The sequence below is a fragment of the Saccopteryx leptura genome, chromosome 10 (genome assembly GCF_036850995.1).
Source record: "Saccopteryx leptura isolate mSacLep1 chromosome 10, mSacLep1_pri_phased_curated, whole genome shotgun sequence".
NCBI classification, from domain to species: domain Eukaryota; kingdom Metazoa; phylum Chordata; class Mammalia; order Chiroptera; family Emballonuridae; genus Saccopteryx; species Saccopteryx leptura.
Window position 1 is genome coordinate 19075764 of NC_089512.1, and position 20271 is coordinate 19096034.

The following is a 20271-nucleotide window of genomic DNA, read 5'->3' on the forward strand; positions in this document are numbered from 1 at the left end:
TCAGCAAGCAATGGGAAGAAACAGACAAATGAAAACATGTGTTTGGGGCCTGACCTGTAGTGGCTCAGTGGATCAGGTGTCAACCTGGAACGCTGGGGTCGCCGGTTCAAAACCCTGGGCTTGCCTGGTCAAGGCACATATGGGAGTTGATGCTTCCTGCTCCTCCCCCCTTCTCTCTCTCTCTTTCTCTCTCTCTCTCTTCTCTAAAATGAATAAATAAATTAAAAAAAAAAAAGAAAAAGAAAACATGTGTTTGAAGACTGGAATGAAGAGATACAGCTTTTCTTTTTAAAATTGCCTTTTTATTATTGTTAATGCAGTACAATTCAGGGGGGAATAGAAGAGCCGGCCTAAATAAATAAAGTTATTAACTGATTTTTTAAAAAGATACAATCAGTAGCACAGGTTTGGGGGGGGGTTAAATGTTTATTAAACCAAGCTTTTAAATTATATCCACCTATAGTCTGTAAACAAATACAGTACACATGTAGGGAGAAGGCTCTTGGGTCAGAATGAATGGAAAAACTACAGAACCCTTTGCACACTGGTGCCTCACCGCTCACTGGGCGGATGCCACGGGCCTTGTTATGGTTAAACAGTTCATCTCCACCCGCTAGGATGGATGTCAACACAGGTAATTCTTCCACATTACAGGAGATTGGGTTCTAGAGTGAGGCAACAGTGTAGTTTTTACATTCATAGATTGGCTGAAATAATACAAACTAACCTTCTCTTCTGGATGTCTCCCTACCTACTGCCATAATTAGTAAGAGATGATTAGACCACAGATGGTTACAAAAATAGATAACTCACAGAGAAATAAATATCTACATTTAGCAGAGCACAAAATTATAAAATAAAATTTGCTTTTTTCCCCCATAATGTGCAGAATATCGTAAGTATGTTCAAGAGGTACAGTCAGCAGGCTCCCAAGTGGCAGGAGAGTGTTTGTAAAGGAAAAAACACTCAGGTACAAAACCCAGAGAGGAAGCTGGACGCAGATGAAAACATACAGAAGACAGAATTCCTCACCTCTGATCATCTTACTTAATAGAAACCACAATTAGCAAACAGCCCTTTATGTATCTTAAAAAGTAACACATTGTTACCTATGTACAAACTTTAAAAAAGATTAATCATGAGACAAGCAAAAATTGATTAACTTAATAGTGGCACTAAAATCGATAGAACTTGGAGCATTCTGTGTGCTTTCATATACATCTGTGGATGGGCTTTATAATGCCTCTAAAATGATTTAAATAGAGGTTTTAAAATTCTCACAAAAATCTAGTCTACAATCATTTTGGATATAGAAGGGAAAAAGTCCCAAACTGGAAAATAAAAAAGGTCAGAATCTCTCAAAGAGACTGAAACTCCTTGAATATGTGACATTCATATGTTCCCTTAACAGTTTATCAGGCGTTAGGTAAGGTCATTGTAATGCTATCCTGAAATCAATCTCATTTAAGAAGACACAGTAATTCCCATTCCAATTCTAGAGTTAAAAGCACTTAATTCACATAATGTGCGTTTTCAGCGAGGTTGACGCCTGCTTTCTTGTACCTGTCGGTGTCACCTTAAGAGCTTCGTCAAAGCTTCATGGCAGACGTGGACTGTGAAAGTTCAGAACTACCACCACCACAGGAAGTTATTTATCCTAATTTCGTACCGGGAGCGAAAGGTATACTTGAGTTATCCTAAGGTTAACTCAGCCTAGAACAGTGTCCCCTGAACACTCTGTCGAGTTCTCTTGCCAAAAAGAACCCTCCATAATCGAATGTGTCTGGAAGTGGCTAGGTTAAATAAGCAGGTTCACTGACATGCTAACATACACTCTACACCGTCTGGATTCAGCTTGCTGCAGACTCACTTCACCTTGCCGGGAACACCCAGAACCACTTACCACTAGAGGCCAGGACGCTAGCTTCCTACGGAATATGGTACGAGAAATGCCATTCTAAAGTAAATTTATTAAAGTAATGTTTCTAAAACTGTAGGGAACATTAGAAACACATGGAAAGTATGTTAAAGCACAGATACCATACCCTACTTCAGGGGACGGAGGTGGGACCTGGGAACCTGCATTTCTAAGAGACCAGTGGAGTGAGGAACACACTTTGAGTGGGATTCAGGTAGACCAGCCATTTTCAACCAGTGTGGAGCAAGAATTTTTAAAACATGCAACACTTGACTATTTAATCAGGAGTGCTGACCTCTTTTCTCTTAGATCATCAAATAATAAAAAACAGCCAACACACAAGCTGGTGTGAGTGAATCAAAATAATACCTAATTTTTTGTCAGATCAGCAACAAACACATTGTTTGGTGTGCTGCAGAGTGTCAGTAGTTTCTGTGTGCCGTGAGATCAAAAGGTTGAAACTTGCTGGTCTAGACAATGCCCCCCCGCAAATCCTAGCTGCGGGGAGCTCTCAGAGCCTCGGGAGAGGCTGCTCTCACATTTGCCACAACCAATTAGCTGGAGGTCAGATCAGTCCAGTGACATGTGAGAAGGTCCCAGGGCACCTTGGTAGGGTGGGGGAACACTAGACTTGACTCCTGGCACTGCCGCCTCCTCACCAGGTGACCAGGCACGGTGACAGCATCTTAAAAGAGAAATAATAGCAGCCCCCTCTCAGAGCATCTGTGAAGCTTAAAGGAAATGTCTGCACAGAAGTACTAAAGAAAAGCATCACACAAGTGTCGTTCATCAGAACAATGTGTCAGTCACAGCAGGAAAATCCCCGATGAGTTTTCTGTCGTCTGCCGAGCCTCTGCAGAAGCACATTCCGGCAGCCAATGAAGAGAAAAGAGGCTAAAAACGCAGAAAACTGCAGTGAGAGGAAGATACCTAGTGTATCACCTAATTAAAAATATCTGCTTGTTAAAAAAAAGATCAACTCACAATCAAAGTCGTTAAGTATTCTGGCTTTGAGATAGTGTTTAAAAGTTAAAGTCTGTTGATCTTTGAACACACTCGCTCTTCCATTCTACCGTGTTATTAATGCTGGTTAAATTTTAACATCAAGAGACTGAAAAAACATTCCTTCCTCAAAGACATATGAATTAGATCTAAAAATTTAGCTAAGATAGTTCCAATCCTACCAGTGATTTTCAACGGCCAGTCCACCAGAAATTTCGTGCCAGTCTGTGGAAGAGTGAACCACCCTGATGTTGTATAAAGATTCCAGAGCCTATAATCAATCATTGGGTCTATCATCTTCATACAGCAGGGTGGTTAACTCTTTTGTGGACCGGCATAAAATCTCTGATGGATGGGCGTTTGGAAAACACTGTAACATATGCTGCCAGAGTGGTCAAGTTTCCAAAGTGATTTTTAAAAAGGACTTTTAATTTTGATTCATAGAAACATCCACAGAATGAGAAATGAACACACACTCGTGCATTCACATATGTGCGTCTAGTTGTTGCCCAGGACATTTTGGCCAATGATCTGCTTCTTGAAATTCAAAATATAAACCTGTAAAAATTCATACACGTTCAAGATGGGATTACAGTCAAGCAAACATCTTGTTGCCAAGTCCCAGTTTCCATTTGAACCCAAAAAACTGATCGGGGAGGCAGAACTTTGCCTGACACGGGAACGATCCACTTTATAAGTGCTCTGGGTGGCTCTGGAGACAGGACAGCATCTCTTGAACGGGCTTGCCTTCGTAGCAGATTTGATAGACTGCAGTGAACAACGGAAACCTAGGTGGGGGAAATGGGAAAAGACAAGTTAAACCATCTGGTCTACCTCATACAACAAATGAGTTTTTCTGATCTAACAGATTGCAGATTAGTGTGCTCCTTGTGACCACCTCCTACATTCCTTTGTATTCGGTCTTCAGAGAGCCTGTGCACTGTTGGCCGGAAGATCTGGGTACAACCGAAATCATGCTCTGCCTAATTGGAATGCACAGCCTACAAACAAGTCCCATGGTCACCCTGATAGGGTGTCTATGATCATTTACATAAAGAATTGTAGTGCAGGCTTTTGATCAAATATGGAAGGAGTCCAAGTTTCCATCACTATTTTAAAAGACTGGAGAATAAATCTTAACTTGCAAGGAGGGATTGCTCCCTCTTCTCCAGAAAGGAGGAAGACGAGGCAGCCCACACGTCGCCATAAATAATTCAGCTGGGTACGCTCCTGCAAGAATCAACGTGGGCCCCACAATTAGCAGAGCACTGATCTCATGTCGGGAGCTGGATTTATTTTGCCTTTTCTTCCAAGATGTGAACACATATAAATGGAAGTCTGAAATAATGAGGGTGTGAAGGTGTGGGTTCCTAACCCGCTGTAAGAAAAGCTAACACCCCAGGCCCAGCTGGCTCAGCAAGTATTGACACATATGGCTAAGGAAATAACAGATTTCAGTTGGGCCTCTAAACACACACACATACCCCTCCACCCACCCCAAAGTGAGCTTGACAAGGTCAACACAGTCTTAACGGCCATTCTGAAAATCTTCTAGTTAGAATCCTATGACAGCCTAGGTCATGTGCTTATGACTGTCTATCACTGTGGGTTTAAAAACATTTTTTTTTCATTAATTTTAGAGAGAGAGAGAGAGAGAAACATAGATCTGTTCCCATATGTGCCCTGACCAGGCATCAAAACCAGCAATCTCTGCGCTTTAGGACGATGCTCTAACCCAGTGGTAGTCAACCTGGTCCCTACCACCCACTAGGGGGCGTTCCAGCTTTCATGGTGGGCAGTAGCGGAGCAACCAAAGTATAAATAAAAAGATAGATTTAACTATAGTAAGTTGTTTTATAAAGATTTAGTTTGCCAAGCCTGACCTGTGGTGGAGCAGTGGATAAAGCGTCGACCTGGAAATGCTGAGGTCGCCGGTTCGAAACCCTGGGCTTGCCTGGTCAGGGCACATATGAGAGTTGATGCTTCCAGCTCCCCCCCCCTCTCTCTCTCCCTCTCTCCCTCCTCTCTAAAAATGAATAAATAAAATAAATAAATTATTTAAAAAAAAAAAGATTTAGTTTGCCAAACTTAGCGAAAATCCGACATAAAGTACTTGGTAAGTAATTATTATTCTATGCTTTAACTTGCTGTAACTCTGCTTTATAAATTTTATAAAGTAAAGTTACTTCCCTACTTTATAAATCACCATTACTGTGGAACCGGTGGGTGGTTAGAAAATTTTACTTCTAACAGAGATACAAAAGTGGGCGGTAGGTATAAAAAGGTTGTCTACCCCTGCTCTAACCAACCGAGCTATCTGGCCAGGGCCATTATGGGTTTTTTTTTAAGATTCGGAATATTTTGTTACTTTGTGGAGTCAAGTCGACTTAATCTGACTCCATAGTCCATTAACTTTGGGAAAGTTTCACAACCTCTCTGACCCAGTTTGCTCATCTGTAAAATGGGGCCGGACACTCAGGCTTATTATATTAAATGGTTTACATGTAAAGCATACAACACTTGGCGCATGATGGGTGTCCAATAAGTAACAGCCTATAAACGCAGCCTCAGATGGCCACCAGGTCTAGACTGTAAGCTCCAGGAGCCATGTCTCTTCTGTCCACCCCGGAACCCTGGGGCCTGACACAGTGCACAGCAAGGGGCAGAGGCTCAGCGAGTATTTGTTGAATGAATTCTTGTGAATGAGATTTGGGCCCCTTCCACTGTAATTCCATGAGTCCGTTTTCCTGTTCCTAGTATGCAAACCACTTCTATGTCCCCAAAGCAGGGTGGCAGGTAGTAAGTGGCCACCTAAAGCCATTCCCAACTCCCTTCCCTCCGTACTGAGGCTGGGAACAGCCTAATGCTCAATTTCGCAGCCTTTCTTTCACCTGGAATTAGCAAGCTCTGGCCAGCAGGACATGTACATCTGCTGAGGGTTTCTGGGAAAGATGCCTCCTGAGAAGCACTGGAGGGAAAATCTGCTACCCCAAACTACTCTTGCGGCTGAATGCAATTGTGTGCGTGTGTGATGCTTGGAGCCCCTGCAGCCATCTTGAGGTTTTGAGGGAAGGCCAAAGGGATCACTGAGATTCTAATTCTAAATCAGAGGCACTGAGCCAACATCAATAATAGCTACTTCCAGACTCCTTGTTATGTGAGAAAAATCATCCTATTGTTCAGGCAACTGCAAGGCGTTGCTCTTGCAGTCGAAAGCACTCCCAACTTTCATAACCAGCATTTCCGAACATCCCCAGAGGATGGGCTGGTGGGATATTACAATAGAATGAGTGTAAGGGAAAGGGGGATCTTGGCTCTGGGGCCAACACTCTCCCACCAGCTGTACTGCCCAGCTAAGTGAGAGTTCCCTGTAATGTAAAACACTGCAAGGCCAACGGCATCAGTGTGAGAAACTCTTTAAATAAGGGGAGAGGTGCAAGGAGGACCAAAGACACTATTTCACAGAAAAACATTGGCATAAACCAGTCAATCAGCAATGCCACTAATGGAGACTGAGGACTTCCGATGTGTTAGGCTTCAAGTAGGTGCAGGGGTGTGCGGTGCTGTACAACAGGTACACTCAGCCCTCAGGGTGCTTACTACATGTTTATGGGTTAAATTATGTCTGTCATACACTGAATTCCTGACCCCAGTACCTCAGAATGTGACTAGAAGGGGAGTCAGGGCCATTTTTGTATGACTGAAATGTCTTTTAACCAAAAGGATGTGCTCCCTCCTTTCAGTTTGTGTGTGTGTGTGTGTGTGTGTGTGTGTATGTGTGGCAGAGACAGAGAGAGTCAGAGAGAGGGAGAGACAGGAAGGAAGAGAGATGAGAAACATCAATTCTTCGTTGCGGCTCCTTAGTTGTTCATTGATTGATTTCTCATATGTGCCTTGACTGGGGGGCTACAGCAGACCCAGTGACCCCTTGCTCAAGCCAGCGACCTTGGGCTCAAGCTGATGAGTTTTGCTCAAACCAGATGAGCCCGCGCTCAAGCTGGCGACCTCAAGGTCTCGAACCCGGTCCTCCGCATCCCAGCGCGACGCTCTATTCACTGTGCCACCGCCTGGTCAGGCTCCCTCCTTTCAAATTTAAAGAACAAAAGTAAACTGTATGTTTACTTAAGTCCACCGCACACGTGTAGCAATACTGTCTGAAATGCATCAGCACGTCTCCTTCTCTAAACCACGTCTGGTCTGTGGCCTGTTTCTGTACCACCTGCAAGCTCAGAGTGATGTGGACGTTTACAGAGGCTGTAGAAGAGAAAAAAGAGCCAGAGGGACACGCGGCCTGGGCGAGGGTGTTGTGGACGCGTGGATGGCGCATGCGGGCCAAGTGGGACGTTGTGAATGAGAGTGTGGGGGGGTGTAAGGCAAGTGCGTGCCCCCGCTGTGTCCCCCCTACACATTGATCTCATCTGATCAGGTTGTGACCCACCAGGCCAACCGAAGATAGAAAGCTCCCCTCCCACCAAGCCGCTGGTGGCGCCGTGGCTACAGCATCGACCTGGGACGCTGAGGTCGCCGGTTCAAAACCCTGGGCTTGCCCGGTCAAGGCACATACGACAAACAAACAATGAACAACTAAAGTGAAGCAACTATGAGTTGATACTTCTCGTCTTCCACCCTGTAAAATCAATAAAATCTTAAAAAGAAAAAAGAAACAACAACTTAAAAGAAAACCCTCCCGGGACGCTACACAGCAAAAGAAAGAGACTATTTGACAACAGTATAGGCCTACAAAGACTAAATATCTATCATGTGGCTCTTCAGAAAAAGTTTGCTACCTGCTGGTGTGAACACGAAGTTCAAGGGGAGATTATCTGTGCTGGAAGACCAGGGAGGGGGTGCCCAGGCAGGCCGACCAGCAGGAGGGCAGGTGTGCCCAGAAGTCTGAGAAGAGGTGTCTAGGGCGAAGGGAAATCCGTTCCAACTCAAGAAGGTGTTTGTTGTAACGGGATGTGCTGTTAGAAAGCTGTGTGGCTACAGGTACCTTAGAGTATTGTGGGTTCAGTTCCAGACCACCTTAATAATACAAGTAAATAAACCTTTTTTATTGGTGGAGGGTCTTGCCTTCAATTTGTGAAGAAGGCAACATCTGTGCAGTCCTGCACTGAACTCCGAGGGGCCGCCTCAGACGCCACGCCACGGGCTGGAGACCTCGTTCTGTGGGGGCTGGAGGCCTCTGAATCTGAACACTCAAGGGAGGAGGGACCACGGCAATCATCTGGTCTACCAGTTGGGTTTTTGTGCATAAAGACACCGGGGCACAGAACAGCTGAAAATATGACCTGCCGAAGAGCACGTGACTAGTGAGACACAAGGTGGCCTCGGATGCTGCCCTCCTGCTCCCTGCCCTTTCCCTTGGAACGGAGGAGGGAGGGGAGGAGGGACCAGAGGAAGACCAGAGCGGGGACGGCTGGAATGCAAAGAGGAAAACTCAAGGCAGGAGGTGGAGCACGTCAGACCTCGGCTAGCGCTGCCTGTGCGGGTTCGGGAGGCAGGTGCAGGGGGAGGGAGTCCCACAGTCTCAGCATTCCAGCCTCGGAGGAGGGACGAGGACACCCCCCCCCCCCCCCAGAGATCTCATTAAGCATAGGCCGAGCCTGTTTGGTTTCTAATCAGAAGAAAGAAAATGGGATATGACTGAGAGGCGTCTGCTAGGAGCTGCGTTCCACCTGCTTGATTACACCTGCTTTCTAAAACAGATCCTGATGCCAGAACGCTGGTTCCAGTCTGCACCCTCCTGGTGTGCAACGGTGCACACAGCTGCCGGCCAACTTCTGAATTCACAGAATCCTATCCAGTGCACCCAGGAGGCACACAGATGCCGCTCTGACACTGTGAGGGGCGAGATGAACCGTCACCAAGCACCCAGGTATATTTTTCAGACTTGAAACAAATTCCTGATAGAAACTTAATGGTCATTAAAGTAGGCCAACCTCACACAAACACATCACCGTCTGCTGTTAAATATGTGAGGAAAGCCATGCATGTCGAAGTGTTTTCCTTTTAGTCACGATTTAAAGGTAATTCTCCTCCTCTGGAGAGCTGGTTATGACCTCCACGTCTGCCTGGCCAGTTCTGAAAGCCATTGCAGAAAAACAGAATGCAAATTCAAGAAGGAAGACAAATGCCCGTCCTCCCTCCTTTTCCACTCCCACGAGGGGACGGTACAGGTGATCACTGTGGCCTGGCTAACAAGAGGAGCGCGGGGTCAGGGAAGGAGGCCGGGGGGACGGCACACGGCTGGGCCGAGCAGAGAGGACGACGGAGGCGCCACCAGACAGACGCTGCCCGCAACCCACCTCCTGGCAGCACCGAGAGCTGCCCAGCTCCCTCTTGCCCAGGCAGCCAGGCCTCCTGGCCCCAAAGACTAGGACGGAATATGCCGCGTGAGCATTTACTAGGTGGGGTCACTGGCATTATGATTATGGAGGGAGGCTCAACGCAGCAGCGAGGTAAAAGGGCCAGGGACGGCCTCAGAGAGGTCAGGCAGCTTCTGCGGTGCTATGCAGCTTCCTTCCTCGATCAGGTGGCAAATCGGGCTCACCCAAGCCCCCCCTGAACAGCTGACCAGCCTGGAAGGGCGGCAGAGGCCGCATGCACGCGTCCCTCCTTCTGCCCCTGCAGGACACACAGCAAGGCTGCTCACCACACCTCCGCGCAGGTCCCTGCACTGCAGGGGGTGCGATTCCGGGGTGATGTGTCTTTCCTTTTTTTCTGAACTGTTCGGCAGTTGATTAATAAGACTCTATCTTTTTATAAAAACAACACAACAATCCATTTAAAAAAAAAGAATTGAAAACTTACAACGTGTGACTCTTACAAAACAAATCAGAATCTTGAACTTCGTATTTCATAATAGGAAGAAGAGCTCTTGTCCCTGAAGCTGAGCTGGGTTTGTGTTTTGTGTCAACACCCACTTTCAGGGCCGGTGGATGTTTCCCGCCCCAGATGTTCACGTCACACAAAGGATGGAACCGACCTCATAAGGTGCTGGCACACTGATCACCCAGCTGTGCCCGTGCGCACTGCCAGGGCTGGAGTCGGGGGCGCTGAGCGGCCTCAGGGGGCGGTGACTTACTTGTCCAGCAGCCCCTTCTGTTTGAGGATGTGGTGCACTTCCGCAGACGTCTGAGGGCCTTGCAGCTTCTGCCCGTTCAGCATCTCCTTCTCCAACTCTTCAATGGTCTTAAAAACAAAGGATGAAAAAGCAAATCTATGCAAGGACTGGAGACGCACTTATTTCAAGAGGAGAGAGGGGAAAGGGAGCCCGGGAAACAGGAAGACATACAAGATAATGGGCTTAAGTGAAAGCCGATGGGCAGACAGGACACACCAGCAGCAACCGGTTCTGGCCTCATCTCCACTGGACAGAGGCTCACCCCACCTGGGGTCTCAAGCAGGAGGGCAGGGTGCAGGGAGGGCCGGGCAGGGGCTACCTTCCCAGTCCTGGCAAAGGCCTCGGCGACCCTGCGGTTCCGGCCCCCGTAGCAGGTGGTGATCAGGTCGGCCACGCCGCAGCTCTCCAGGAAGGTGGCCGTGGACACCTGGCCCTTGCAGAAGATCCTGGCGAAGGCGATCATTTCCATGAGTCCCAGGCGGATGACGGCAGCTTTGGTGTTGTCTCCACTGAGGAGGCCGTCGCAGAACCCAGCTCCCACCGCCACGATGTTCTGTGAGGGAGACAGAGAGGCCCGGATGCCGTCACACCCCCACTGCGGGAGAGGATGCGGGGAAGGTGGGGGGAGACCGGACGGGGACCCCTGGTTCCCGCTCAAGCCTCGGTTCTGCTCGTGGTCCTGGAGGGAGAGGGATGTCAGAGAGGACCAGGCTTCTCTACTCCCCTTTACAGGACAGGGGCCCAGGTCCGGGACAGGAGAAGGCAGCAACGGACAGGCATCAGCTAGAAAATTAGAACGCTGTTCGTGGTCTCTGGTTAAATACTGTTTGGATAAACGGCGCTATCTTTTGGGTTTGTTTTCAAATCAAATATTTTATTTAAATATAACATTCACACAGAAAAAGTATACAAATCACAAGTGTACAGCTTGAATTTTCACAAATTGGACACACCCATGTAACTGGCACCCTGATCAGAAAACCAGAACAGAACCAGGACCCCCCTTGAGACCCCTTTGCAGCCACCACCCCGGCACACCAAAGGGACCGCTCTCCCTACTGGCAACGGCACCGGGCCGCTTTACCCGTCCTTACACTCTGTCTGAAAAGAGCTCACAGAGTATGTAACCTCTTCTGCCTGCCCTCCTTGTCTCACATTCGACATGCTTAGGAGATTTCAGCCACAGTTCTACACAAAGAACACTTACTTCCATTGCTGTAGTTTATCCCACCGTGTGACCGTAGTGCAATTTATTTACCTATTCTTCTGCTGAATGGCACTGGGTTAGTTTCCAGTTTGGGCCACTACCGAGGGAGCCGGAAAGCCACCCTGGCACGCAGGCCGTGGTGACCACACGCAGGCATGTCTCTTGGGTATGCACCCAGGAGTGGGGCTGCCGGCTCTGCCGTCTGCCAGACCCCGGGCCGCCTGCACGCGGACCCGCCTCTTCAGGAGCTGCTCATCTAGTTCTGGGGTCAGCACCACGGGTCACCTGCCTGTTTTTGCAAATACTGTTATTGGAACTGGGGCACATCGTTCGTTTACATGTTGTCTGTGGTTCCTTTTGGGCTGTCCGGTAGATCTGAGTAGTTGTGATGGAGACCAGAGGGTCCAGAGGCCCACAACATTTCCTTTCTGGGGCTGATGGATCAAGTTTGCCAACCCTGACCTAGTAGGAAGAACGAAATGTGTACACAGCACCTGTGCCGCGCGGCAGAAAGCGACGTTCCAGAGAGGTACCGAAAATGAACCCGTGTGTTCCTACTGAGCGCGCACCGTGTGGGGAGCCCTACGCTGGGCCCTGGTGGCACGGCGGCACTGAGCGGGGGCAGATGCAGTGGGGCAAGGGGGCCTTGGGAGGAGCTGCAGACAGAATCAGACAGAGGTCCTCCTCAAGGAGTCGACCGTCTAGTTGGGAAAAGACACCGAAAAGCATATTGCGAGACATGAGGACGAAAGCGTGGTGAGGCGTGGTGGGAGCCACACGCTTCATTTCAAGCAGGGAAGGCTGCACAGAGGAGGTGGCATCTCAGCTAGGCCTCAAATCAAACGTAAAACCAGACTACCACATAGGGCCAGTAATGCCTGCATGGTCGCACGGGGGCGCTCATTTGGGACAGCGGGTGAGCCCCTGGGCGCCTGCCCCTTTCCACCTGACCAGCTCCTTCACCAAGAACACTTAACACCAGGAAAAATGCAAGTATTCTGACTCAGTCTAACCCCACGAGCACTCTCCTATACTATCTGGTGTCTGTGTATGGATTTGTGCCTTGAAAGATATCAAAACAGGAAGCTAGTTGGTAACAAATGGGAAATCAGGAAAAATGACTGCATTTCCCCCCTCCAGATGAAAGTTTTATTAATGGAAGAGAACATTTCTTAAAACCTCGGGCCCAGTGAAATCTGAGGGACGAGGTGAAAAGTGGAATGAACTGGTGAAGAAAAATGTCTCTTCTGGCAGTCTTTGATAAAATATATCAGACACAGCATTGTTGTGGCCAAGCTCCCCGGAGAAAGAGACCCGGCCACTTAGACACGGCTATCGCTCATCAGGAGACCAGAGCCACGGAGCCACTTGAGATGGAAAACACCTGGATAGCCCTCCTAAAGCTTGGTCTGCTTCCCACTGACAGGCCCCTCTGTCCCTGTGGCCACCGGGCACCGGCAGAGGGCAGAGGGCTGGGGAGCGGGGTTCTCTCCCCCAGTAATAACACTACAGTGTCTTTTGGCTACTGGTATTCCTGTCACTGCTATCAACACAGAAAGGAAAAATCCCTCTGAAAGTAATCAGCAAGCTGACACGGATGTGTGCGGGTTTTAGACAAACGCACCATTTCTGGGTTCTAGCCTCCCGGCGCAGTTCTGAGCGAGAGCAGACCGATGAAGCGGCTCCCAGGCAGCCCACCCCTCCCTGTGGGGGCCAGCCTCCATGTACAGCCCGGTCCTGCCGCTGCAGGGAGGCCCACAGGGCCTCGGGTCTTCTGCATTACCAGCCTGACCGGGGAGCATATGCTTTCAGAAGGCACTGACTTCTGCCTGTGTCTGCAAAGGCCTCTCAACCCCTTCCCGCCGCCCAGGGGATGCGCTGTGCAGGTTTCATGGGTTCCCTGATGGCAGCATCCATCCCGGCGACCTGCTGTGCGTGCACAGGGGTGAGGATGCCGCCAGTTCCGGGTGGGGCACTCGCTGTCTGGCAGCGTGGTGTGAGAGCCGAGGGACGGGCCACGTGAAGGGAGCGGTGAGAGACTGAGGACCCAGGTGGGATCTGCTTCTGCAGCTCTACTCCAGTGAGCACGAGTGGCCGGGTCCCTTAGGACACCAGGCCTTTTAAATGGGCTGCTAGGCAGAGACTAGAGTCGCTGTGTTACCAAGGCAACAAGACGAGGCCTAGGACCCAAAGGGTTAGATTGCTGAAATTGCTCTGGTGTCTCCTGCCTGGACTGTGTCCCTGTGTCCCCCTTTATCACACATGACCCCTTCTGGAGGTCACCTGACAAACCAACCCCAGTAAACATTTATGGACTGAACGGGAGATATCAGGGACCTCAATTCAACACGTGGTTCCTACACACAGAGAGGAGAGTGGTAACTGACTAAGTGATTACGTGAGCCACACGGGCCCCATGCACACACCGGCTCACTGGGATCCCGACAAGTATGTACCCACCCTCCTGGCTGGCTCAGCAAGGTTCCGAGGCTTGCCAAGTACCCGTCCCACTGAGAGATACAGCTGGGATGTGCTCCCAGCACTGGGTTCCACAGCCCCTCCTTCCCTGTGACTGGCTGCTTCCACCCTGTGACAAATGCGGCCTGGCCACCCAGTCCCTGGGTCAGGGACCTTCCTGAACCCTCTGTGATTAGACGTGAGAGAGGAGTGCCCGCCTGGCCTGCATGGAGGCTTGGGAGGCAAAAAGGGTAGGCTTAGGAGGAGAAAAGATTCGTGTGTGTCGGGGGAATAATAAAAATAACAACAAAAGTTGACCTTATTGAACTGTTCTAAGTGCTTCATGTATTATTAATGCACTTCATCTGCACAGCACTCCTACCAGGCAGGTCCTATTACCCAAGCACACAGAGCGGGAGCACGCCCACGGTCCCACCGTCACACCCCACAGAGCAGGGTTTCCAAACCAGGAGCCTGGCTCCTGCGGCCTCTCCAGGGAGGACAGCACACCATGCTGCCCAGAGGGGCCACCTCAGCGTCAAGATAAGAACTTTGTAATAGGAAGAGCTGACCCCACCCACCTGCAAAGACTTAGAGTCAAAGTGGTGAGCTGCCAGTCCCTGGGAGCATCCAAGCAGGAGCTGTGAGGACGAGCCCTGAGCTCCAAAGCAGTGCCCCTGACCTGTCGTGTCACTGCACTCAGAGTAAAGGCAGAGGAGGGGCTCGTGGCCTGGGGGCTCCGGCCACTCTCGGCCCCTTAACTGTGGGGCACACAGGTAGGGAACACCTCACCATTTCCACTATCTAACCTCCCCACGGCGGAGAAAGGGGCACAGGGGGCGACTGCGGGGTAAGCTCCGCCCTTCTGAGGGGGCCCCCGGGCCCCAACCCAGTTTAATCATCTTATGATGGACCCTGAAATCCTCGTCCTCCCCCTCTGCCACCTATCACTGTCGAAAGAAAAATAAACACACGGAACCAGTCAGATCATGTCTGCACAGCATTTGAGCAGATGTCCTCTGAGATCACTCAGCTGCGCGAATTACCTTTCTCCATTGTGCAATTACACCTGCTTCAGACTGTTCTGGAGCTATAAACACCATCACTTCCGGGAGACAGACATGCTTCTCCATCTCCTGGGCAATGGCAGTACCTGAGCCATTCACCCACCCCGGAATGCCTCCTCTGCGATTCTGAATTGGGGCCGGTTGGTGCGACCCCCCTCCACCTCTGCCCCAGATGAGCCACTCGGGAGGGGTAGCAGGTACCAAACCCCTCACAGCCTCCTGCCAACCAAAATGAAAAGCCATTCTAAGCTCAGACACAAGACCAGCATAGGGTCCCATTAGCAGGCTTTTCCAGAATTGTCAACCTAGAACGTTCTTCCCTAGCACCCTTTGTTCTGGGCAGAACACCTCACAGCTTCCCTATCCACCACCAAAAATATCCAGTCACTTAAAAACAGCTTCGGGGCCCTGGCCGGTTGGCTCAGCGGTAGAGCGTCGGCCTGGCGTGCGGGGGACCCGGGTTTGATTCCCAGCCAGGGCACATAGGAGAAGCGCCCATTTGCTTCTCCACCCCCCCCCCCTTCCTCCAGGGGCGTGCCGGGTGGATCCAGGTCGGGTGCATGCGGGAGTCTGTCTGACTGTCTCTCCCCGTTTCCAGCTTCAGGAAAAAAAAACAAAAAAACCAACCAAACAAAAAAAAAAACAGCTTCGGAGCGACACAGACTAGGGCTGAGCAATTAGACATTCATGATGCCCCTGCTGTCGAGTGGTCATTGAACTAATGAAAGACTATTAAAAACATAAAAATCCCAACCAACAAAAAGAAACAAAGCAGCCAAAGCCAGCATCTCACATGTGTGACAGGACCTGCCCACAGGGTGGAGAACGCCCCTCACGAGCACTTAGAAATGCGGCACATGCCGCCTGGGAGCCCAGGCTGACCGACTTAATTTTAAAAATTCTCACTGTATAGGAACTTGTGATCGCACATACATGTTCGATATTAGTTCTAGGAAATGTTTTTAAATTCTGGCAAGAAAACAAGATGTACAATCGAAAGAGCAGGAAGGTATTCTTGGGACTGTGGTCTCCTCGGGATTCTTTTAATCTTCGCAATTCTTGCTAACAAAGGGAGGTGAATGCCAGAATCCCTAATTCCCTTCCCTCGGTGCTCAAATTCCTGAAAAGCAGCTTTTGCTACAAAAAAAAAAAAAAAAAAAAAAAGACTCAGCAAGCCAGCTCCCAGCTGGCTGTTCCCTAGAGTCAGGATAGCGAGAGGGACCTTGACCTAGTCTTTTTTAAAAAGTGGAGGCAAACCCGATACAGTTTATAGAGATGTGTTGCAGAATTTGGGCACCTGTATAGTTATGTTAACAAGTATCACCCCAATAAGAGTCGATTAAAAAAAAGTGGAGGCAAGTAAGGAGCCCAAATGTGGAAACTCCCCTGTATTTTAGCCTCCCAAGCCCCTGGCCATAGCAGCTGCGTCTTTAATCTGATCTTTCCCGAGATAAAACTATACAGTATTCTTGAAAAAAACAACAACAAAAAACAGACCTCCATAAGCAGCAAGTTTTTTTTCCTTTAACAAGAACAACCAACTGAACCATCAAACCAATAGAGCAGCATAATTCAGAGGAAACAGTTCCTTTTCCTAGTCGGGGTAACACGTCAGAGAAATATACGAATTAGAAGACGCTGCTTCCAGGTGAAGCTCTACAAGCGGGGTACTCGCCATGCTTCCCAAACACCAAGGCTGCCAACTGCACGAAGAACAAAGCACCACCGTTCTCCCGGACTGAGGACCGAAAACAAAACCGGTCAGAAGTGAAGAGGAACTCGAGGCACCAGGAAAGGCTGGGGCAGAGCAGGAAGTGATGAACAAGGCTCTCGATTCACTATTCTTTGCCGAAGCGCACAGAACACAGGGCCCATTCTTCCGGATTAGATTCAGTAACGCTAACAGTGGCCACGCATGATAAACTCCCCTCCGTGAGCAGCAATAAAAGGCTGACTTTACCTTAAGAGCACCACAAAGTTCAACTGTATCTGCGTCATCAACCACCGTAATTCGAAAATTTGGAGTCTGCAGAAGTTCCTTGAAGAGAAGGCCGTTCTCCATTATTTTGCTGCCTGTTGCAAGGTGAGAAAAGAGGAAATTCATAACAGTCTCTAATCTTAATTTGCACATTGAACACAGTTTAAAATAAGTTATTTTTTTTTCCTTATTATAAAAGCAATGCCCTGGCTAGATAGCTCAGTTGGTTAGAGCATCATTCTGATATGTAAAAGTTAGCCAGTTCGATCCCGGTCAGGGCACAGACAGAAATGGATGTTTCTATCTGTCTCTCTCTCTCTCCCTTCCTCCCTCTCTGAAATCAATCAATAATATATATATGTTATATGAGTGCTTATTATGACAAATAGTATCTTTTCTCACCTTATTCTTTAAAAAAAAATTTTTTTTATTTTTCTGAAGTGAGATGCAGAGAGACAGAGAGACAGACTCCCATATGCTCCCAAGCAGTCTCCACCCTGCATGCCCACTAGGGGGCAATTCTCCACCCATTTGGAGCATTGCTCCATTGCAACCAGAGCCATTCTAGCACCTGAGGCGGAGGCCATGGAGCCGTCCTCAGTGCCCAGGACAACTTTTGCTCTGACGGAGCCTTGACTGTGGGAGGGGAAGAGAGAGATAGAAAGAATGATATATATATATATATATTAAAGTAACATATAGTCATTTTAGAAAATTTAGAATACTCCTACGAGTAGAAAGAGAAGATGAAAATTTTCCAGAATTCCAGCACAGATGATCATTAATGATTTGGCATACATCTTTAACTTACTGAAATATGAATACACAGTTTTTCTCAAACCTAGGAACATAATCTATATGTGGTTTCATAATCTGCTTTCTCCCACTTTATGGGCATGACTAATTTTCAATGACGGCGAATCTTTTCTGCTTCATTTTAAATGGCTACTTTGTATTTTGCCGCGTCCATACATTATATTTTATCTTAGTATCTTTCTAGTGTTTGAAATATAAAATTGTTGCAACGTTTTGCTACTGTACACACTTATAACCTCAATTTCTATGTTTACATCTGTAACAGATTATTCAAAATCACTTACAACCTGTTTCCATGGGAGGAGAGTGCTTCCTTTTCTTAGATGTTAGGCTTGACTATGCAATATTCTTGGACTCAGCACATGGGCATTATTTCCCCACCTGTTGCCACTGGGCTCAGACATGTGATTTGCTTTGGTCAACGGGACATTACCAGACATGACGCAGTAGACACTTGACGCCCACTGTGCAGTAGGGGTGGTTCCCTTGTACCTCTGCCTTCGCTGGGAGAAGATACCCCGGCTGGTCCAGGGTGCCCAAAAGGAAGATGACAGTCGCATGGAGCAGAGCCACCCCAGCTGTCCCGACCAAGAACTGCAAACCCACAGTGGACCCACGGATGTGGTACCTGTGCTCATTTTGCATGCCACTGAGATTCTGTGACTGTTACTTTGCATCCCTATGGCCATAGTGCACTGATACATCAACAGATATTTTCACTGGTTTGTGTGGGAGACGAGCATGTATTTCCCTATGACCATAGCGAACTGATACATCAACAGATATTTTCACTGGTTAGTGTGGGAGACGGGCATGCATTCAGAGTCCTTGTTTTTGCTGCTGCTGGATCCCCCCCCCCACGCTGGGACAGTGCCTAGAATGAGATGGGTGTGCAGTAGTTTTTGCACTTTTATAATCTTACGTGAAACGTGCTCTGGTTGTTGGGACTACGGGGTGGAGCTCAGCGCGGGGAAGGCTCTGGAAATCAGGATGGTAAAACTGACTGGCTGAGTCCTGGCTCCCAAGTCAACATCTCCACACAGATGGCAGAAAGCTCACTGAGGACTACAGTACCTGGGCTCTGCTTGCCTCGATGTCCGCATGCTTGTCCCCAGGCTTGTCTGCACATTGCAGTCCCTAGGGATCTCTAAAAACACTAAAGCCCAGGTCACATCCCAGACCAATCAAATCAGTCTCTGGGGCAGAGCGAGCATCAGTAATTTCTGAAACTCCCCTGGTGATTCCAATGGGCAGACAATTGTGCACACCTCTGATTTAACTTCTTGTAGTCTCAGCTTTCTCATGAGTAAACACTATGGCACCCTTAGGGCTGTTGTGAGGTCACATAAGAATAAGGTGGGAAGGCCCTGGCCATTTGGCTCAGTGGTAGAGCGTTGGCCCGGCATGTGGAAGTCTTGGGTTCAATTCCCAGCCAGGGCACACAGAAGAAGCTCCCATCTGCTTCTCCACCCCTCCCCCTCTCTCCTTTCTTTCTATCTCTCTCTTCCCCTCCCACAGTCAAGGCTCCATCAGCCTCAGGGGCTAGAATGGCTCTGGTTGCAATGGTGCAACACCCCAGATGGGCAGAGCATCGCCCCCTGGTGGGCATGCAGGGTGGAGACTGGTTGGGCGCATATGGGAGTCTGTCTCTCTGCCTCTCTGCATCTCACTTCAGAAAAATAAAAAAAAAAAAAAGAATAAGGTGGGAAAAGATACTATTTGTCATAATAAGCACTCATAAAATAATGGGCTAGATGATAATTACCATGCTTATGACTATAATCTTCCCCATTTATAGACGGGAGGCCCAGTGAGGTTTACCAGCTTGCTCAAGGTCACACAGCTCCTTGGAGGCAGATTGCAAATTCTAACCCAGGTGTTCTGACTCTATGCTCTGGTGCCTTTTGGGGGTGGGAAAAGAGAAGATAAACCAGAAAATCCAAACAAAGTTGACAACAGAGCTCTATTCTTTCAATGCAGAAAAAAAAGATGATTGTCAACATTAAAATTATATCCACAAGAAATATAATGGCAAAAGCAGGAGAGTGGAAAGAGGTGGGGACACAGATGAAATAAGAATGACCAGGCCTGACCAGGTGGTGGCGCAGTGGATAGAGCGTCAGACTGGGATGTGGAGGACCCAGGTTCAAGACCCCGAGGTCGCCAGCTTGAGCACGAGCTCATTTGGTTTGAGCAAGGCTCACCAGCTTGAGCCCAAGGTCGCTGGCTCGAGCAAGGGGTTACTCGGTCTGCTGTAGCCCCCTGGTCAAGGCACATATGAGAAAGCAATCAATGAACAACTAAGAAACCGTAATGAAGAATTGATGTTTCTCATCTCTCTCCCTTCCTGTCTGTCTCTCCCACAAGAAAAAAATAAAAATAAAAAAGAATGACCAGAAGTTACTCATTACTAAAGATGGGTAAGGGAGGAGTACACGGGTTCATGACACTGTTCTACCTACTTCTGGTTCTTTCCAAGGAGATTTTCCATACGAAATGTTTAAAATACCTAGAAACTTTCTATTCTACAAACATTGCTATTATCTATTATTTAGCTGAGTTCTTCTTTTTCCAAATATTATAACTGTTTCATTTTAAGCAAACTGTCTTCTTCCTTTAATAAACAGTCACCGGCCCACCTGGGTGAGTCTGTGCAACCCTGTTTCATCACCTGGATGGGGTACACTAGCCCCCAGCGTC

General features: G+C 48.5%; 1 protein-coding gene and 1 non-coding gene across 3 annotated transcripts in view; one reads left to right on the forward strand and one right to left on the reverse strand.

Annotated features, from left to right (window-relative positions):
• Positions 1–280: 280 nt before the first annotated feature.
• GPD1L (glycerol-3-phosphate dehydrogenase 1 like) overlaps positions 281–20271 on the reverse strand; it is a 48870-nt gene continuing 28879 nt past the window's right edge. For both annotated transcript variants that reach the window (XM_066350320.1, XM_066350321.1), the window contains exons 5-8: positions 16738–16850; positions 10366–10599; positions 10008–10114; positions 281–3708 (exon numbers count right to left, since the gene is read on the reverse strand). In XM_066350320.1, the coding sequence (XP_066206417.1) occupies positions 3612–3708; positions 10008–10114; positions 10366–10599; positions 16738–16850 (551 nt within the window). In that variant the 3' untranslated portion in view covers positions 281–3611. The remainder of the gene's footprint in view (positions 3709–10007; positions 10115–10365; positions 10600–16737; positions 16851–20271) is intronic.
• On the forward strand, positions 7184–7524 carry LOC136382721 (small Cajal body-specific RNA 2). Its single transcript, XR_010747339.1, has one exon. It is a non-coding gene; the product is annotated as a small Cajal body-specific RNA 2 (non-coding RNA).